Source organism: Eretmochelys imbricata, chromosome 11 (genome assembly GCF_965152235.1).
Source record: "Eretmochelys imbricata isolate rEreImb1 chromosome 11, rEreImb1.hap1, whole genome shotgun sequence".
In the NCBI taxonomy this organism is placed as follows: Eukaryota; Metazoa; Chordata; order Testudines; family Cheloniidae; genus Eretmochelys; species Eretmochelys imbricata.
In genome coordinates, this window is record NC_135582.1 from 59,141,988 (window position 1) to 59,159,171 (window position 17,184).

Consider the following 17,184-nt stretch of genomic DNA (forward strand, 5'->3'; position numbering starts at 1 on the left):
AGCCCAAGGAAGTTTTGAAATTCCTGTTTGTGGAGAGCTCACATAGCTATTGCCCAGCTGAGCATGCAGTAAACATGCTGCTGCCTGGAGTACACGGGAGGTGGTGGATCTCCTGGGTCTGTGGGGAGAGGAGGCTGTACAGATATAGCTCCGCTCCAGCCACAGGAACTTGCTCAGGGCCTGGAGGAGAGAGGCTGTGATTGGGACATGCAGCAGTGTCGTCTAAAAAGATCAAAGAGCTGTGGCAGGCATAGTAGAAGGCAAAGGAGGCTAACTGTCCCTCTCGTGCAGAGCCGCAGACATGCCGCCTCTACAAAGAGGGGGATGGGGTCAGAGTGTTGGTATGGATGGGGGGCTGGTCAGGTGAGCAATCAGGGTGGGGGCTGTGTGGGAAGGGTGGAGCTGGGGTCAGAATGGTGGTATCTGGGTAGGGGACCGGTGGGAGGAGCAGTCAGGATGGCGGTCAGGGTGCTAAGCCTCAGGCTGTGGGAAAAGAGGGCATGGTTTTCAGGAAGAATTAAAAGAAACAAAATTAAAACTTTCCCTGGACAAGTAAAAACAACACCACTGGCATTCACTTTTTCATATCAATGTAAACTGCGCAGCGTTAAATTATTGATGGAGGGAGGAGGTAGCACGGTGCAAACAAAAAATGCCAGACTCTGCACGCTATAGCAATACACATTACTGCGGCTCATTGTTAAAATGCTCCTTCAAGGCCTCCCTCAGCCGAATAGCTTCCCCCATTGAGCTCCTCTTATAGCCAGGGCCATCCCTAGCTATTTTGGTGCTCTGTGCAGCCCCTCCCCCCCGCGGGGGGGCTGTGTGGGGCCCCAGGCCTCTGCAGGGGGAGGGGGGGCTGGCCCCAGCCCTCTGCGGTGTGGGGGGGCCCGCCCCTGGCCTCTGTGGGGTGGGGCTGGCCACTTCCTGCAGGAAGTGGAGTGACCAGGCCCCAGCCTGCTCCACTCCCCTGGCTCCCAGGCTTGGAGGGCAGGGGGGAACCACCCCCCAGGACTCACCGGCAGCGTAGCTGGGAAGTGGGGGCGGGAAGAGCAGGGACGGGAAGAGGTGGGGCAGGGGCTTTGGGGAAGTGGTGGGAAGAGGCGGGGCTGGGGCTGGGGGAGCATGCAGCTGCACAGGGCACCAGGAAATGTAGTGCCCCAAATTTCCTGGTGCCCTACGCAGCTGCGTACTTTGTGATTGGGTAAGGATAGTCCTGCTTATAGCCTTGTGTTCATAACACACAGCACAATACTGAAGAGCAGTGCAGGATCCATGCTTTCTGACAGGAATGGCTGACTTGCGGTTACCAGGGCACTTGAAAAGCAGCTGGAAACCTTGTAGGATGCCCATGGAATGATGGGATTGAGAAATCTGCATCATGTGACTCTGAACCTACCCCTATGAGGAATTGCAAATGCTTCCTAGAACTCCGTGCGGGGCCAGATGCACAGTGGGATAGCTACCCACAATGAACTGCTCTCTGTGTCGATTCAAGAGCTGCTACTGTGAATGTGCTCTGCTAACACAAGGTGTACACTGTGGACATGCAACAGCAGTTTAATTACAGCAGTGGCTGTACATCAACATAACTTGTCGACTTAACTTTGTAGTGTAGCCATAGCCTAACTCCGAGTGTCACTGTTAACTACAAGGTGGAACAGATTCATAGAATCATAGAATATCAGGGTTGGAAAGGACTTCAGGAGGTCATCTAGTCCAACCCCCTGCTCAAAGCAGGACCAATCCCCAACTAAATCATCCCAGCCAGGGCTTTGTCAAGCCTGACCTTAAAAATATCTAAGGAAGGAGATTCCACCACCTCCCTAGGTAGCGCATTCCAGTGTTTCACCACCCTCCTAGGGAAAAAGTTTTCCTAATATCCAACCTAAACCTCCCCCACTGCAACTTGAGACCATTACTCCTCGTTCTGTCATCTGCTACCACTGAGAACAGTCTAGATCCATCCTCTTTGGAACCCCCTTTCAGGTAGTTGAAAGCAGCTATCAAATCCCCCCTCATTCTTCTCTTCTGCAGACTAAACAATCCCAGTTCCCTTGGCCTCTCCTCATAAGTCATGTGTTCCAGTCCCCTAATCATTTTTGTTGCCCTCCGCTGGATGTTTTCCAATTTTTCCACATCCTTCTTGTAGTGTGGGGCCCAAAACTGGACACAGTACTCCAGATGAGGCCTCGCCAATGTCGAATAGAGGGGAACGATCACGTCCCTCAATCTGCTGGCAATGCCCCTACATATACATCCCAAAATGCCATTGGCCTTCTTTGGCAACAAGGGCACACTGTTGACTCATATCCAGCTTCTCATCCACTGTAACCCCTAGGTCCTTTTCTGCAGAACTGCTGCCGAGCCATTTGGTCCCTAGTCTGTAGCGGTGCATGGGATTCTTCCATCCTAATTGCAGGACTCTGCACTTATCCTTGTTGAACCTCATCAGATTCCTTTTGGCCCAATCCTCTAATTTGTCTAGGTCCCTCTGTATCCTATCCCTACCCTCCAGCATATCTACCTCTCCTCCCAGTTTAGTGTCATCTGCAAACTTGCTGAGGGTGCAATCCACGCCATCCTCCAAATCATTAATGAGGACATTGAACAAAACCGGCCCCAGGACCGACCCTTTGGGCACTCCACTTGATACCGGCTGCCAACTAGACATGGAGCCATTAATCGCTACCCGTTGAGCCCGACAATCTATCCAACTTTTTATCCACCTTATAGTCCATTCATCCAGCCCATACTTCTTTAACTTGCTGGCAAGAATACTGTGGGATACCATGTCAAAAGCTTTGCTAAAGTCAAGGAATAACACGTCCACTGCTTTCCCCTCATCCACAGAGCCAGTTATCTCATCATAGAAGGCAATTAGATTAGTCAGGTATGACTTGCATGATTGTTTAGCATAAGTAGTTAAAACATACTTCAAGGGACCATTCAAGGTTAACAGGCCACCCTCGCCCACCTTGTCTATCCTGGGATCAGCAGGGCTACAACAACACTGCTTACAGAATCTTTCATCGGCAATTATTTTCAAAGACATCTAGTTTTCTAACATTTTAGAAGATCCCTAGCTCTTGCAGCTGTATGTTAGCATCAAGAATATGTTTGAATTTTTTCCATACATTATTGAGTTTAGTAAATGTGTGGATGCCTTTCCTATCTTTGATGTCACTTCATCCTTGAGGTCTCCATTAGTTAATATGGTGCTGCCCAGATAGAGGATCTGTTCTTACTTTCTTGTTGCCTTCAAGCAGTAATGTCACATTAGAAGTCTGAGTTTCAAGCATGTTTGTTTTGGCATAACTAATTTTAAGCCTGTTTGGCCTGCTATTTTTGTCAAGTTGTCTGTCTTTGTGACTTTTTGGGAGTGTCACTCAGTAGCATAATATCATCAGCACAGTCTAGCTCTTCTAGGCATTTGCCATCTACCCAGGGGTGAAAGTAGTCCAGTACGGGCTGGTACAGCGTACCGGTAAGAAGCTGGTACTGGCCCGTACACAGTCTATTGCAATGCCAAACAGTGGAAATAAAATGCAGCCCTGTTTTGCACCATTGTTCACTCTGTAGTCTAGTTGTTCCCCTTACCGACCACTTCACATGTCTGTACATAGCCCTGATGATGCTGATGACTATAGATGGGATTCCGAAGAATATTCCACAATGTATGTCTGTGCAGCCTGTCAAATGCCTTTTGAAAATCAATGCAATTGATGAAGAGGGGATCTGGCCATTCTATACATTCTTGTATGATGGTTCTTAGTGTGAATATCTGACCTACACAGGATCTCTTAGACCTAAATCCAGCCTGTTCTTCTCTGAACTTTGTATCCCCTGCCTCTTTCATCCTGTGTAGTAACACAATGCAGAAGGCTTTCCCTACAACAGAGTAGTATAACTCCTCTCCAGCTGTTATAGTTAGTTAGATCACCCTTTTGGGGTATTCTGACAATGATTCCACTAGTCAGAAGGGATCTCTTTTGCTAAACTTTATTGAACAGCTCTGTCAAGTACATTTAGCATTTCTGCTGTAGTTTGAACATCTCCCACTGCTTTGTTATTTTTCAGCTTTTTCAACTCCTTTTTTTACTACTGTTGTAGTCTAAATTCTTCTAGCTAATACACTTTGTTTTTCACTCAGTTTTATCTCATAGTTCTGTGACTGGATGTCATTATTTAACAAACTCAAATTAATTGAAAAAGCCACTGGTCCTGAGTAGATCTCTCCTTTAAAGTTCAGGTCTATAGCTTTTGTTGTGGATTCATAGATTTAGACGCTGGGCCAAATTCAGCAGTAACAAAAACAGAGGTGTGTGGCACATGTTGGGCAAAGGTTGGTGTAAATGGGAAAGTAGTGTAAGTTACACTGATGTTGTATTAGGGGATGTGACAGGATCCCCGGGGTGCAATCTGGGACTATGGGACTGCTGTGCCCACTTAACTCACTAATCTGGGTTGTCTCTCTCAATGCCTTACTATAGACAAGCAGCAAACCCCTCCAAGTGCTGTTACCACTCAGTACAACCCCATGTGGAGACCCACACCCAGCCAGATCGCATGATTGCTCCCAGAGCCTCTCATGAATCACGCAGAGAAAGGCACCAGCCTAATCCCCCCCCAGCTCCCAGCCTTGTACCACTGGAATATACCATCTTGCACTGCTCAAGACCCCTTCTTGAGCAATGCAGGTTTACTAACTGGTTCACTACTTCATGAATGGAAAGTGGACATACACCGGCCTTTGTAACTTGAGCAGATTTACCAAACACTTCAGTCAAACTCACTGATAAGGTTAAACATTAGACTAAGTTTATTGATTACAAAAAATGTTTTTAAGTGATTATAAGTGATAAGTCAGAGTTGTTACTAAAGGAAAATAAAAGATAAGCATGCAGTCTAAATTCTCAGCCTTATTAGATGGGGCAATATCTGGACTAAGCAGTTTTTCTCACCCCACTGGATACTGCAGGTTGGTTACAGTCTTTCATGCGCAGGCTCTCCCTGTTAGTCTGGGGATCAATCTCTTCAACTCTAGCGTTCTCATTGCCTTCAGCATGGGTAGGGGAGGAAAAAGGACAAACCATGTGGCCTCTGTTCCCTGTTTTATATCCTCATTCCATATGCATGGAGAACACAAGTCCAAGCATGTCTGTGGGTGTTGCTGAGTCACCAGGCAAGGTTGAGCAATTCCCCTGGTGTGGCCTTGTGCAAGTGAATTCTTGAATTGTAACTCCCTTGCTGGACAATGACTGTTGATGGTTGGTCGACACCCACCTAGGCATCATTTACTTTCCTTGTTGTTGTTGATACCTTACATGGCATACTTTATATGAAATATCACAATTATATATAAATGATGAATATGGGGGTTACATGGTGCTCCCTCGAGAAATAGTGTCTCAGAGGGTATGCAAAAGATTTATTTACAGAGCAGAAAGTGGTATGGGGAAAGACGAGCAGCTAGCAGGATGATGTAAGTAAGATAAAGGATATGAGACCTGCCTTATCTTATGCCCTCCTATTATTGGCTTTTCCTTCTATACCTGTCTCTTTTAGCCAAAAAGTGACACTTGTTATACATACCCAAGAACTGACAAATAGATGCAAGTTACACTCCTTTACTGTTTACTCCAATTTTATGTCCAACTTGCACCACTCTTTATATCACCATTGAATTAGGTCCAGACATTACTATAGGAGTTGCACAGGTATGAATTTGGCCTATTTTCAGATTGCATTCAACCTTTTGTTGTAGGTTAAACCTTGTTGATATGGATGAGGTGTGGCTGCTGCCTTACCTTCAGGATAAATGTAAAGAAACCATTGTAACCAGGTGGTTGAAACAATAGCGGTAGCACCCAGAACACAGACACATGGAAAAGCACAATAGATGCTGAATCAGGTGGCCCAAGTGTTCAGGAAAACAGGACTATGTACATTCTTCATAAGCACACAAAACTGCATCAAAGAAATACCTGATGATTGTCAATTTCTCCTCCAAAATGGAACAATTTACAAGACCCCTAATTTTTGGCTAGCCACTCAGATTAAAAGAGGTAACACTGTCAAATAAAAGCGTCTGCAACTTTTCTAGGAAGAAATGTCAATTGCCATCCACAATTCCTTTTTCAATGTGTGTTAGATTGAATTAATTATTTATATCACAGTTCTTGGGCAAATTCCTGGTCCTGTGAGTAGAGCCATTGAAATCAGTAGGCCAGATTCTGCTCAGTTACACCAGTGTAAATCTGAAATAACGCTACTGACATCACTGACTTTATGCTGGATTTACACTGGGGTAAGGGAGAGTAGAATTAGACCCAGTGGGAATATTTGTGAGAGTACAACTTGGTCTCATATCATCCTACTTAGCTGAGCATTTGTCTTTGGCCCAGTTGCCATGGAAGGAAAGGAGCCAGTTAATGTTGTAGATCTAAAAGTTTAGTTGTATTCACATTTTTATCTTTTAATGTGAATGAAAATAGAAATTGTGTACATTTTTTCCTCAGATTGAAGGTGCCTTTGTTCAGGGGATTGGACTTTATACAATGGAAGAAATAAAGTTCTCCCCAGAAGGAGAGCAGTACACTCTGGGTCCAGATACGTATAAAATCCCTGCTGTCTGTGACATACCTGAACAGCTCAGGGTTTACTTGCTGCCAAACTCCCGAAACCCAATTGCCATCTACTCCTCCAAGGTAAATAAGCCAACTGTGCTGTATAAAGTCATAGAAAGTTTTGAACGTTACCAAAGTGCATGTGTGGTGTATGTATTTAAAAAGTGCTTTCCGGCTGTTGTGATATTACAGGTTTCAGAGATGTTCCCTGTACTTAAAATGGGGAATACCACAGGCACCAGTAATACCTCTAGAACCAGAAAGACCTATATAAGTTCACCCGCTGTGAGAAAAAGGATAATTTTCAAGCATTAATTTATTTTTATTTTTTGTCTTATTATATACTTGTATCACAGTAGAACTTAGAAGGTCTCATCTGAGATTGAGACTTGGGTGTACCAGATGCTGTACATACACATAGTAAGAGACAGAGCCTGCCCTCAAGAGCTTACAATAAACACAGGGTGAAAAAAGGGAAGAATTATTATCTCTATTTTACTGATGGGGAAGTGAGGCAAAGAGAGATTAAGAGGCTTGCCCAGTGTCTCACAGGAAAACGGAATACAGATCTCCCATTGCCTTATCCACAAGAAACTTCCTTCATATCCTTTCCATCTTGTGCTGTAAGGGTAAATTCACCCCTGTGCAGAGCCAGCTCAAGGCTTATGCACCAATTACATCCTCAGAATAGAGTTTAAGTGGGACTGTAATGGTGTGTAGGCCTTGTACTGGTAAGAGAGGCAGATGTCCAGTGCCCCAGCCTAGTATCTGGAGGAACTGCATCTGAGACATGGGAATTTCCAGGAGAAAGTTCACTTTGGATGCCTTCTAGGGATGAATATATTTAATAGCTTAGAGCAAATAGACATTTTCTAGTGGAGATGATGCTAGAGACAGAAATCATCACAGCTCTTTGGAGAGATTAAACAATGCAAACTTTATCCATTCAGGAACTGGACTAAAGAAAGGAAGGCTGCCTAGTTCTGTTTCATCATATATGATGAAATCCACTTATAAGGAATTTGGATAGATTGAAGGTGTATTCATACTGAAAGTTCTGAATTGTTTCATTGCTTTGCAGTGTGACAGATGCAATCCAAGTCAGAGTGAACCTTTGCTAATAGGGTGACTATATTTCCCTGTGCTGAATATGAGACACCTGGTAAAATTACTCGTATTAAAGCGAGTTCAACGGCAATCAATCAGAACTATGCAGTTCAAACGTTCAAATTAACATCAAGTTGACTGAGCCCCGGTTAAAAAGAAATACTGCATAGTTGGATTCTTTTTATTTACCTTCTTATCTTTAAGGATTTTGGGTTCACATAGGGAGGGGTGACACACACATCCCTGCCTCCCTACACACACGGAGAAAGGTGACACACGCACACTTCCGTACACCTCTCTCGCAAAGGGAGGTGACCGACCGACCAACCTGACCCTCCCTGCCCAGCACTCTCTGCCCTCCATGCCTGGCTGGGCCCCCGGGACGGACCCGCCTCTCCTGGTACCTGGTGCCGCATCTTCCTGAGGCAACATGTGGATGGGAGGCATGCAGGATCACATGCCCCCCAGATTTCTGCCATGGTTCACACCATAATGTGGCCAGTAGCAGCCTTTTGGCACTGCGGAAGGGAAGGGAAGGGACAGGAGCTGCTTCCAGCTGCAGGGGAGGAAGGGATGACCTCGCCAGTGTCTTTGCAGAGCTCACCCCCCCACACACACACCCGCTCTGGAAGCAACTTGTCCCTTCCTGCCCACACAGTGTTGAAAGGCAGCTTAACACCTCCAGGCTGCTCTTAGCCACCAACGTAACCCAGCTGCCTCCTGTCCCCCTGCTACAGTACAGGCAGGAGACGGTTAAGCCCTAAGGATGTATTGTGCACCAGGGCCCAGGGAACCTGACTGCAGGGGCTTCAGTGAACCTTGCCAGAGAGATGGCTCAGCAGGGGAGGGTGCCTGGGAACCAAGCAGCCTCACACCTCTCTCCCTGGGGACAGGACTCAGGGCGGGGGGTGGAAGGTGAAGAGGTTGCTAAGCCCCTGCCCCAGGGGCTACTGTGGAGCCTGCAGTTTCGGGGCATGAACAGGCTAGAAATCGCTTCCCCCACTCTAGTGTTTAGCTGAGGGGCAGAGAGATTTCAAGGACTTGGCTCCTCCTTGGCAGCATCCCGGGCCAGAGGGTCTTGGGCTTTACCGGGGTGCCAGGCCAGCCCAGCCCGAGGCGGTGGGGGAAGGAAGGAGCCTGCTGGCCAGGCTCTTGGTGAGCTGAGTGCTCTGACCAGGAGCTGGTTCTTCGCACAGCACTGGGAGCAGGATGCGCCCCACTGGGGAGGATATGGAGGAGCAGCGGTTGGGGAGAGAAGGGCAAAGCATGGAGAGGACAGAGAGAGGGGGAGCACGTAAAGAGCTGATGGGTGAGCAGCAGAGGGAACACAAAACTGGCCGCTGCCTCGCACCTCCCCATGCTCACCAGCCACCGCAGCATTCAGCCACTGTCGGCCAGAAACAGGACGGGGGGGCAGGGCTTTGCTGGCCCAGAGCCAGCACGCAACAGGGGCTGCACTGACAGACCAGCAGGGAGAGCGGTCGTCCCTGCGCACTGCAGCTTTGCCCCACCACCAACCTTGCACACCCACCCGCATCGTCAGCTGCTGGACCCCGCACTCACCGCTGGTGGGTGGGCAGCTTGCAAGCAGAGATCTGGCCAGCAGCAGAATCCACCAGTACTGATGTGGGGAGGACAGGGGACAGAAAATACGGGACAATTTGCCCATTTTTAAGAAAAAGTCGAGACAGCTGCAGGAGGCTTAAATACAGGACTGTCCCTTTAAAAACGGGACATCTGGTCACCCTACTTATAGTGGAGATGTGCTATGAATTTAAAAAAAAAACAAAAACATTATGAGCCAAATCCTTGTCCTCAACTCTTCTATGGCTTGGAGCACTCAGAGCCCTGAGGAGATTTATTGTGTCCAGCTGTGTTGATATAAAACTTAAGTGTCTGAGCCAGCACTTCAGCAGGCCTAGCTCCATTGACGTCAATTGGCCAAATCTTCAGCTGGTGTAAGTCGATGTCGTTTCAGTGGAGTTATCTCAATTTGTGCCAGCTAAGGATGTGGCCCCCTGTTGTCAATCAATTTCTAAAGCAAACCTATGTGTCTGCCTTTGTTCCCTGCAAGGGGATGGGTGAGGCAGGGCTGTTCCTGGGATGTTCTGTGTTCTTTGCTATCTGGGATGCAGTGGCCGCTGTGCGGAAGGAAAGAGGATTAACCAGGATCTTCACACTGAACAGCCCCCTGACAGTGGAGCGGATTCGAATGGCCTGTACCGATCAGTTTACTGAGATGGTAATGGGTTTTTAATTAATTCTTGGAAACATTATTGGGTTAGCCTCCTCCTCTTCCTTACTTCATGCCTTGATTTTGAATTATTCTCTATTCACACAAATTGATCATTGAGCTGCATCTGTTTTACATACTGCATTACGCTCACTGGAGCCTGCATTTTATTGAGTTGACTATAATTTGTTCTATTTTTTTTTTTTTGGGGGGGGGGGGGCAGCGCAGCATATACTGACAGCTAGAGATGAGCAATCATAAACTGCGGGGTTGGCTGAATCAGGCTCTGAACCTACCAATCTGTTCAATTTCTTCACTGATAATTACTTGAATTTATGTAGCACCTTCCCTCCAGAAGAACCCAGAAGTACTTTACAAATTATAGGCTGACTTTGTTCCTTGTGTCATTTCATTTACTTCTGTAGCATTACACCAGTAATTAATTTGTTCCCATACAAGTATCTATATTTACAGTAGCTTCCAAATAATATCTGCATGGCCCTTAAGGTGTTGGCTTTAAGCTGTGAAGCTCTAGGGCCTGATTCTCTCAGATCATCTCATTCTCTGTGTGACACTCGGCCTTTTTATCACTGGTGCTTATCACATCCTGGGTTGTATGAGAGACTAGAAGCAGGGCTTTCTTGCTGAGGGTCCTCAACTGTAGAATTCATTTGATTCACCAGAGCCTAGATCCTTGGCCTTCACATCATATTATATGTATCCTTTGTTCTCCCAAGCCTTCTATGTGGGGTGGAAGGGAATTGAAGGATGTATTCTGTCACAGTGGGACAGCATTAACTTCTGTGGGTTGGCTGGAGGATTATGTAGCATGACTCAACATGCCCCCACTACCTGCCCTCCTATTCCACTCCCAAACTCAAAGAGCACAAAATACCCAGGATTCACACAGAAAGGCTTTTGTAGGGTTGGAGGGAGAGGTGCATGATGCCACGTTGTGCCCCCATCTGACAGATATGGGCCATTTTTGCAGGTTTTTCTGCTGCATTAATCCCCCTTCTGTGCTCTAAACATAGAGGGATGACCTGGCCCTGACACATCTGGCCTTGCTTGCCAAGAATCCATGTCCATTTATAGTCTGCAGTAAAAGAAATGGAGTAAAGCATGGAAGCCAAACCACCTAAATGGCAAAGGTTTAGCCACTATTGTAGCCAAAACAAACTAAACTAATCACCCTTTCTTGGGATGGGAAAATAGGCTCTGTTTTGTTGTTTGGGAGCCATCAAACCAGGTTATGATAAGTGCCTTTATTTAAAGTTTTCCCCTTAAATCACTCCCTTGTAGAGTATGTGTTTGCAGCCATAACTTGTCAGGGTCAGCTGAGGAGTCTCTCTCTGCCTGCTTAGATGAATCAGAACATGCTGTGGTGTGTTTAAGCTGGTTTTGATGGCGCTATAACACAGCAGAGAAAACTATTCAGGCAATTCCCCAGCAGGCTTAAAGGGCGGATCAAACCAGACGCAGATGGAAGCTGCTCACAACCTCTGTCCTACCCAATCTTGGTGTTAGAAAAAGGAAATAATGATGAGTACACTGGTGAGCCACAGAGTGAGGGGCGTTGTGAAACACTGGGAACACACTGCCAGCCCAGCTGCTGAGCACAGGGCCATGCAGAAATTCGGCTTGGCCATTCTGTGGATGATAACACAAGCTGACTGTTTTTGCTTCCAACTCTCCAGACACTTGGAAAAGTATACACCAGTTACACTACTGTGCTTCCAGTGGAAAAGAGGGGGATAGGGACCTACACAAGAGCATGTAGCACGATGAAACAAGCAGCCATGCCCTCTTCACTCAGGGTGAACTACAATAGGCATGGAGACACAGCCCAGAGCCCTCTGTGCCACTGAAGCTCCCAGCTGGGAGCAGGAGGCTGGCCAAAAATGTCAGTATGAAGAGGCTGCTGTGGGCAGGCAGACACAGTGAATCCAGTGGCCGAGACTGTTTGATCCAGGGGCATAGAGGGGCAGCATCTGAAAATAACAGTCTTGGAGGGGCATCCTTGCAACCCCTTTGCCTGCCTGCAAGTTGGGGGAATGAATTCCATCTCCACCTCTGCTTATTTCCCTGCACAATGTTAAATGTGGGCCATACTTACAGGATGGGGGATTCTATCCTAGAAAGCAGTGACTGAGAAATATTTGGGAGACATAGTAGATAATCAGATGAACATCAGCTCCCAGTGCAACCCTCTGACCAAAAGGGCTAATGCAATTCTTGAATGGATAAATTGGGGAATGTCAAGAAGGGGCAAAGAGGTTATTATACCTCTCTATTTGGCACTGATGTGACCATGGCTGGAATACTGTGTCCAGTTCTTGTGCCCACAATTCAAGATGTTGATAAATTGGAGAGGGTTCAGAGAAGAGCCACAAGAATGATTAAAAGATAAGAAAACATGACTTATAAGGATAGATTCAAGGAGCTCAATCTACTTAGTTTGACAAAGAGATGGTTAGGGGTGACTTGATTACAGACAGTCAGTGCCTACATGGGGAACAAATTTTTGATACTGGGCTTTTCAGTCTAGCAGAGAAAAGTATAACATGATGCAATGGCTAGTAGATGAAGCTAGACAAATTCAGACTGGAAATACAGTATACATTTTTAACAGTGCGAGCAATTAACCATTGGAACAGTTTACCAAGGATCATGGTAGATTCTCCATCACTGCATATTTTTAAATCAAGATTGAATGTTTTTCCAAAAGATGCTCTAGGAATTATTTTGCAGAAGCTCTATGGCCTGTCTTATACAGGAGGTCAGACTAGATGATCACAGTGGTCCCTTCTGGTCTTGGAATTTATGAATTACTTAGTTTATTATTATTACCTATACTACAATGATGCCTAGAGGCTGTGACAATTCTTGGGATACACAGGACTGTGAGTCACCCTGTTACCCTGTGCCTCCACCGTAGGGGAGACTTACTTGTGCATAGCTGGGTGTCAACTCAGCTCCCTGACAGCACCAGCCTGTTAGTCACCCAACCGCTCTCCTCTGGGCTATGACAGCCTTTGCTTTGCAGGTTAACAATAGGTGTACCCAAATCCCCAAGCCTCTTTGAAGTGTTTCCTTGTAGCGTCTAGCCCCTTCTCCATTGAACACCCACAGAAACAACCGGGCTGCTGGCCACAGAGGAACAGTGTACCCACCAGCTTGAAGGACTCAGCTCAGGATCAGCGCCTAGCTTCATATCACAGCATTTAGCTGTATTGGTAGGCAAACAAGGATATTACCAAAGATTCAAGAGATACTGTGTAAGGATAATGGAAACAAAAGATTACATATAAAGCAAAATCATAACATGCTTTCTAGAGCCTAAACTTAACTATTAGGTTAATCTCCTGTCCAATGAAGTTTATCTCACTCAAAGCCTTGTACGCTGTCCTCCACCAAGGCTAGTTGTGATGCAGTTTTCATGAAAGTAAATCCATTGCCTGTTTACTTCCGAGGTGCAGAATGACGGGGTATCATCTTTGTTTGAAGGCCAGAAGAAGGGGTTCAAGAAAGATTTATTTGAGGATGTGGTCCCCATTGAGTATGGATTGTAATTGTTTGATGATACCTTGTATGGATTCCATTTTCGGGTAGTAGGTGACAACTAGGGATGGGCGGTCTTGGGAGGTTTTTTAGATACAGTTGCTGCATACAGTCATAACTAGGCAGTGTGAGAAAAATCTATTGACTTGGAAAATAAATGTCACTAAGGAGAAGGCTATTTTTACAGGCAAATTTTTGTTAATTTTTTTTTACTTGCAAATATGCTCCCTGCAAAAATGTGAATGCAATTATATATCTATATACCCTGATCTTATAAACTTCATGGCAGTGGAACCAAAGACCAGGATGGGTCCCTAGTTCTTTTTTAGGAGGGCTTCTCACCCACCCTCCTGCCACACATCTCCAGTCCTTTCTCAGCCTGTTTACAGAAGTCTCAGTTCCCTGGTGTTAATAGGGTGTTTAGCAGTGTCCTTCAAGGCTGGCAGTCTGCCCAGGAGACAGTATTAGCCTGATTAATTTAATTCCTATTTGCTAATGCCCACCCCTACTTCCTGAGCCTCAACTTTACTTTCAGAAAAGATCTGCAAAAAATTAAAATGGCACCAGCACAGCCATTGCAGTGGGGAGGGATTGAGTCACAAAGGAAAAGACTGGTCACTGATGGTTAACAAACTAGACCTTCTCCCTTGCTGTTTGTGCAGGAATTTCAGTCGTGTCTAGCGTTCAAGAGCAATCCCTTTACCACATGCAATTCACCTTGTTTTGGCCAGTGACACCAAGTCTGTGTCCTGTGAGATTTCCTTCTGATGGGGATAAAGCAGTAGGAATCCCACTCCTTTTTAAGTCAGAGGCAAGGGCTTAAGGCAACACAGTATAATTTATTTCCTCCCATACCCATCTAAACCCCTGCATGAAAATTCTGCTTGGTTCACCTTATGTGGCTTGAAGGGGAAGCATGGGAGAGTTGGGGGAGTGGGGCGGGAAATGGTGTTGATGCGGGAGAGCTGATTTTTGTGGCCCCGTCATGTTGGGACCCTGCAGGGTTTTCCCCCAGAAAATTATTGCTGGTCAACATTAACTCTCACTCCACACCTTCAGACTTTCCACAGGGGAGGTTGGGGCTAAGCATAAAAAGGGAAACCAAGACAGAACAGTTCCCAAGGCAGCCATCAGACTAAACCATAGAAGGTCTAAGATTCTGCACTGATGCCCGCCCCATCACTCTAAAAATTTCCTTAGATCTGTGCGATTTCCCTGCAGATGTCATGACCTCTGTGGTTTAATATAGCCACAGTTCCACAGATAACCAATCTCTACACACCCCTCCCGCTCCATTACATGATGTAGTGGAAACACTATTGCCAATTTTTCTATCTAACTTGGGCCCTTTCTGGCCTATAGGCTCATCCCTGAGCGGCCTGAGCTGCTGTGTTACTGGAGCTTGATTTTCATTAACTATGGTTATAAATCTTCAAAAAGCTACTTAAGGTCATGGCTGATTTTACAATCCATTATAATCAAGGTGTGAAAGTATGGATTAGCATGAGCAGTGACATTTACATGGATAAAAAGAAAACATTTTCGGCCCACAGATTTTGAATTACAGTGAATTCTCTCTTGTTTAATAATGTCAAACTTAACAAAACTATGATTTTTTCTTTTTTCTTCCCTTTTAGATTGCCAAAGATAAGCCTGGAACCTATAAACCTTGGGCGATCGACATTGCCTAATACTGTGTTTTCCAAAGTATGAAATAATTATGTGACTGTTTCCATCACTGTTGGAATTAAAGCATTCCAAATGTAGAAATAAAATATTTGATTTAAAACCCACTGTCACACACACATTTGTGGACCAAGATATTATTAATTGCAGCTCCTCTGTATTGACAGAAAGGAGATCTTTAATTTTGGAGAAACTTGAGGACCAAATTCTGTTCTCTGTTACATCATTGTAAATCTGGAGTAACCCCATGGTCTTCAAGGTAATTGCACACTGGAGTAAGAGAAAGCAGAATTTACTCCCAAATCGCAAGCTATGCTTCTTTGTCACTTGCATCATCCACTTTATGACCCACTTACACCCATTTGTTGTCATTATTATTAATTGAGTCTATTGCTGTAGCACTGGGGTGGGCAAACCTTTTGGCCCAAGGGCCACATCGGGGTGCAAAACTGTATGGAGGGCCAGGTAGGGAAGGCTGTGCCTCACCAAACAGCCTGGCCCCTGCCCCCTATCCAACCCCTCCCACTTCCCCCCCTCAGAACCCCCCACTCATCCAACCCCCCCAGCTCCTTGTCCCCTGACTTCCCCCTCCCAGGACCCCTGCCCCTAATCACCCCCCGGAACCCTCCCCTGAGAACCTCTGCCCTATCCAACCGCCCCCTGACCGCCCCCTCCTGAAACTCCACCCCCTGCTCCCTCTCCCTTGACTGTCCCCTGGGACTCCCTGCCCCTTATCCAACCCTCTGGCCCAGGCCCCCTTTCCATGCCACTCAGAGCAGCATGTCTGACAGCCGTGCCACCTGGCCAGAGCTAGACATGCTGCTGCTCTGCCTGGCAGGAGCACACAGCCCCACTGCCCATCAGAGCACTGCCCGCGTGGCGGCATGATTGTGGGGGAGGGGGAACAGTAAGGGAGGGGCCAGGGGTAGCCTCCCCAGCCGGGAGCTCAGGGGCCAGGCAGGACAGTCCCGTGGGCCGGATGTGGCCCGCAGGCTGTAGTTTGCCCATCTCTGCCATAGCTGTATAAATAAACAGCTGAACTACCTAACCTGTGTTCTGGTTCTGAATTATGTTATGAACTTGTAACCACAAGGAAAGTCTAGTTGTGAGTTTTGAAGGACTGACACCTACCCGAGCCTGAGCTTGGAGTTGGGGATTACCTCTGGTAAGCTTTCTAGCTATGTGGGTAGGTTCTTTGATTGTTTTTAAAATGTTATCTCTGTAATGCTTCCATGTTAAGAATAAATGTGCTTGCTTAGAAAGGACTGTGTGGTACCTTAAAACTGCAGGCAACACACTGGAGAGAAAACAAACTGCAGACACTAGCCTTTTCAATAGTCTGTTTTGCTGGGAATACCAAATTGTAGGCAGGGATCTGTGCAGCCTTAAGAATCCCTGGTCAGGAGGGAGTGAGATGTCGTTCTCTGCCAAAGAGAGATGACAGTTGGGACCACAGAATGCGAATACAGGTGCAGTTACCCTGAAACTGTGACAGGAACCATAAGGAGGAACAGCAGAAGGCAAATGTGTTCCTGAGAGCTTATCTGCAACCAAACAAATGCTATTATTTATTATTATTAATACTGTAACCATGATAAAATATCAAATACACCCTAGTTATTCACCCCTCTGGGCTTCATAGGGCAGTCTGTCTATACCACGCCTGTCCTGTTTATATTGTGAGTCCTTTTTTTTATTTTGTACAGCACTAAGCATAGTGTTGGTACCTCAGAAATACATAATGCCATCATATGTAAAATATGTTTTACATTTTTGAGGGGAAAAATCCCTTCTACCTCTGTATCTTTTTAAACCCTGGGGAAAATTGAGAGCATCCACAAACTGAATAGTTTATATCGCAACAAAAGAAATAAAAAGTCTCATTTTGCCATCTTTATCTGGAGGCAGAATACACATCTGTCAAGGTTCCTCCCCCACTCTGAACTCTAGGGTACAGATGTGGGGACC

General features: G+C 46.1%; 1 protein-coding gene across 1 annotated transcript in view; it reads left to right on the forward strand.

The window, feature by feature from the left end:
* Positions 1-15,221, forward strand: part of LOC144271958 (aldehyde oxidase 2-like) — a 106,133-nt gene extending 90,912 nt beyond the window's left edge. The window contains exons 33-35 of the mRNA XM_077829641.1: positions 6,522-6,710; positions 9,811-9,978; positions 15,168-15,221. Coding sequence (XP_077685767.1) covers positions 6,522-6,710; positions 9,811-9,978; positions 15,168-15,221 — 411 coding nt within the window. The remainder of the gene's footprint in view (positions 1-6,521; positions 6,711-9,810; positions 9,979-15,167) is intronic.
* Positions 15,222-17,184: the final 1,963 nt, after the last annotated feature.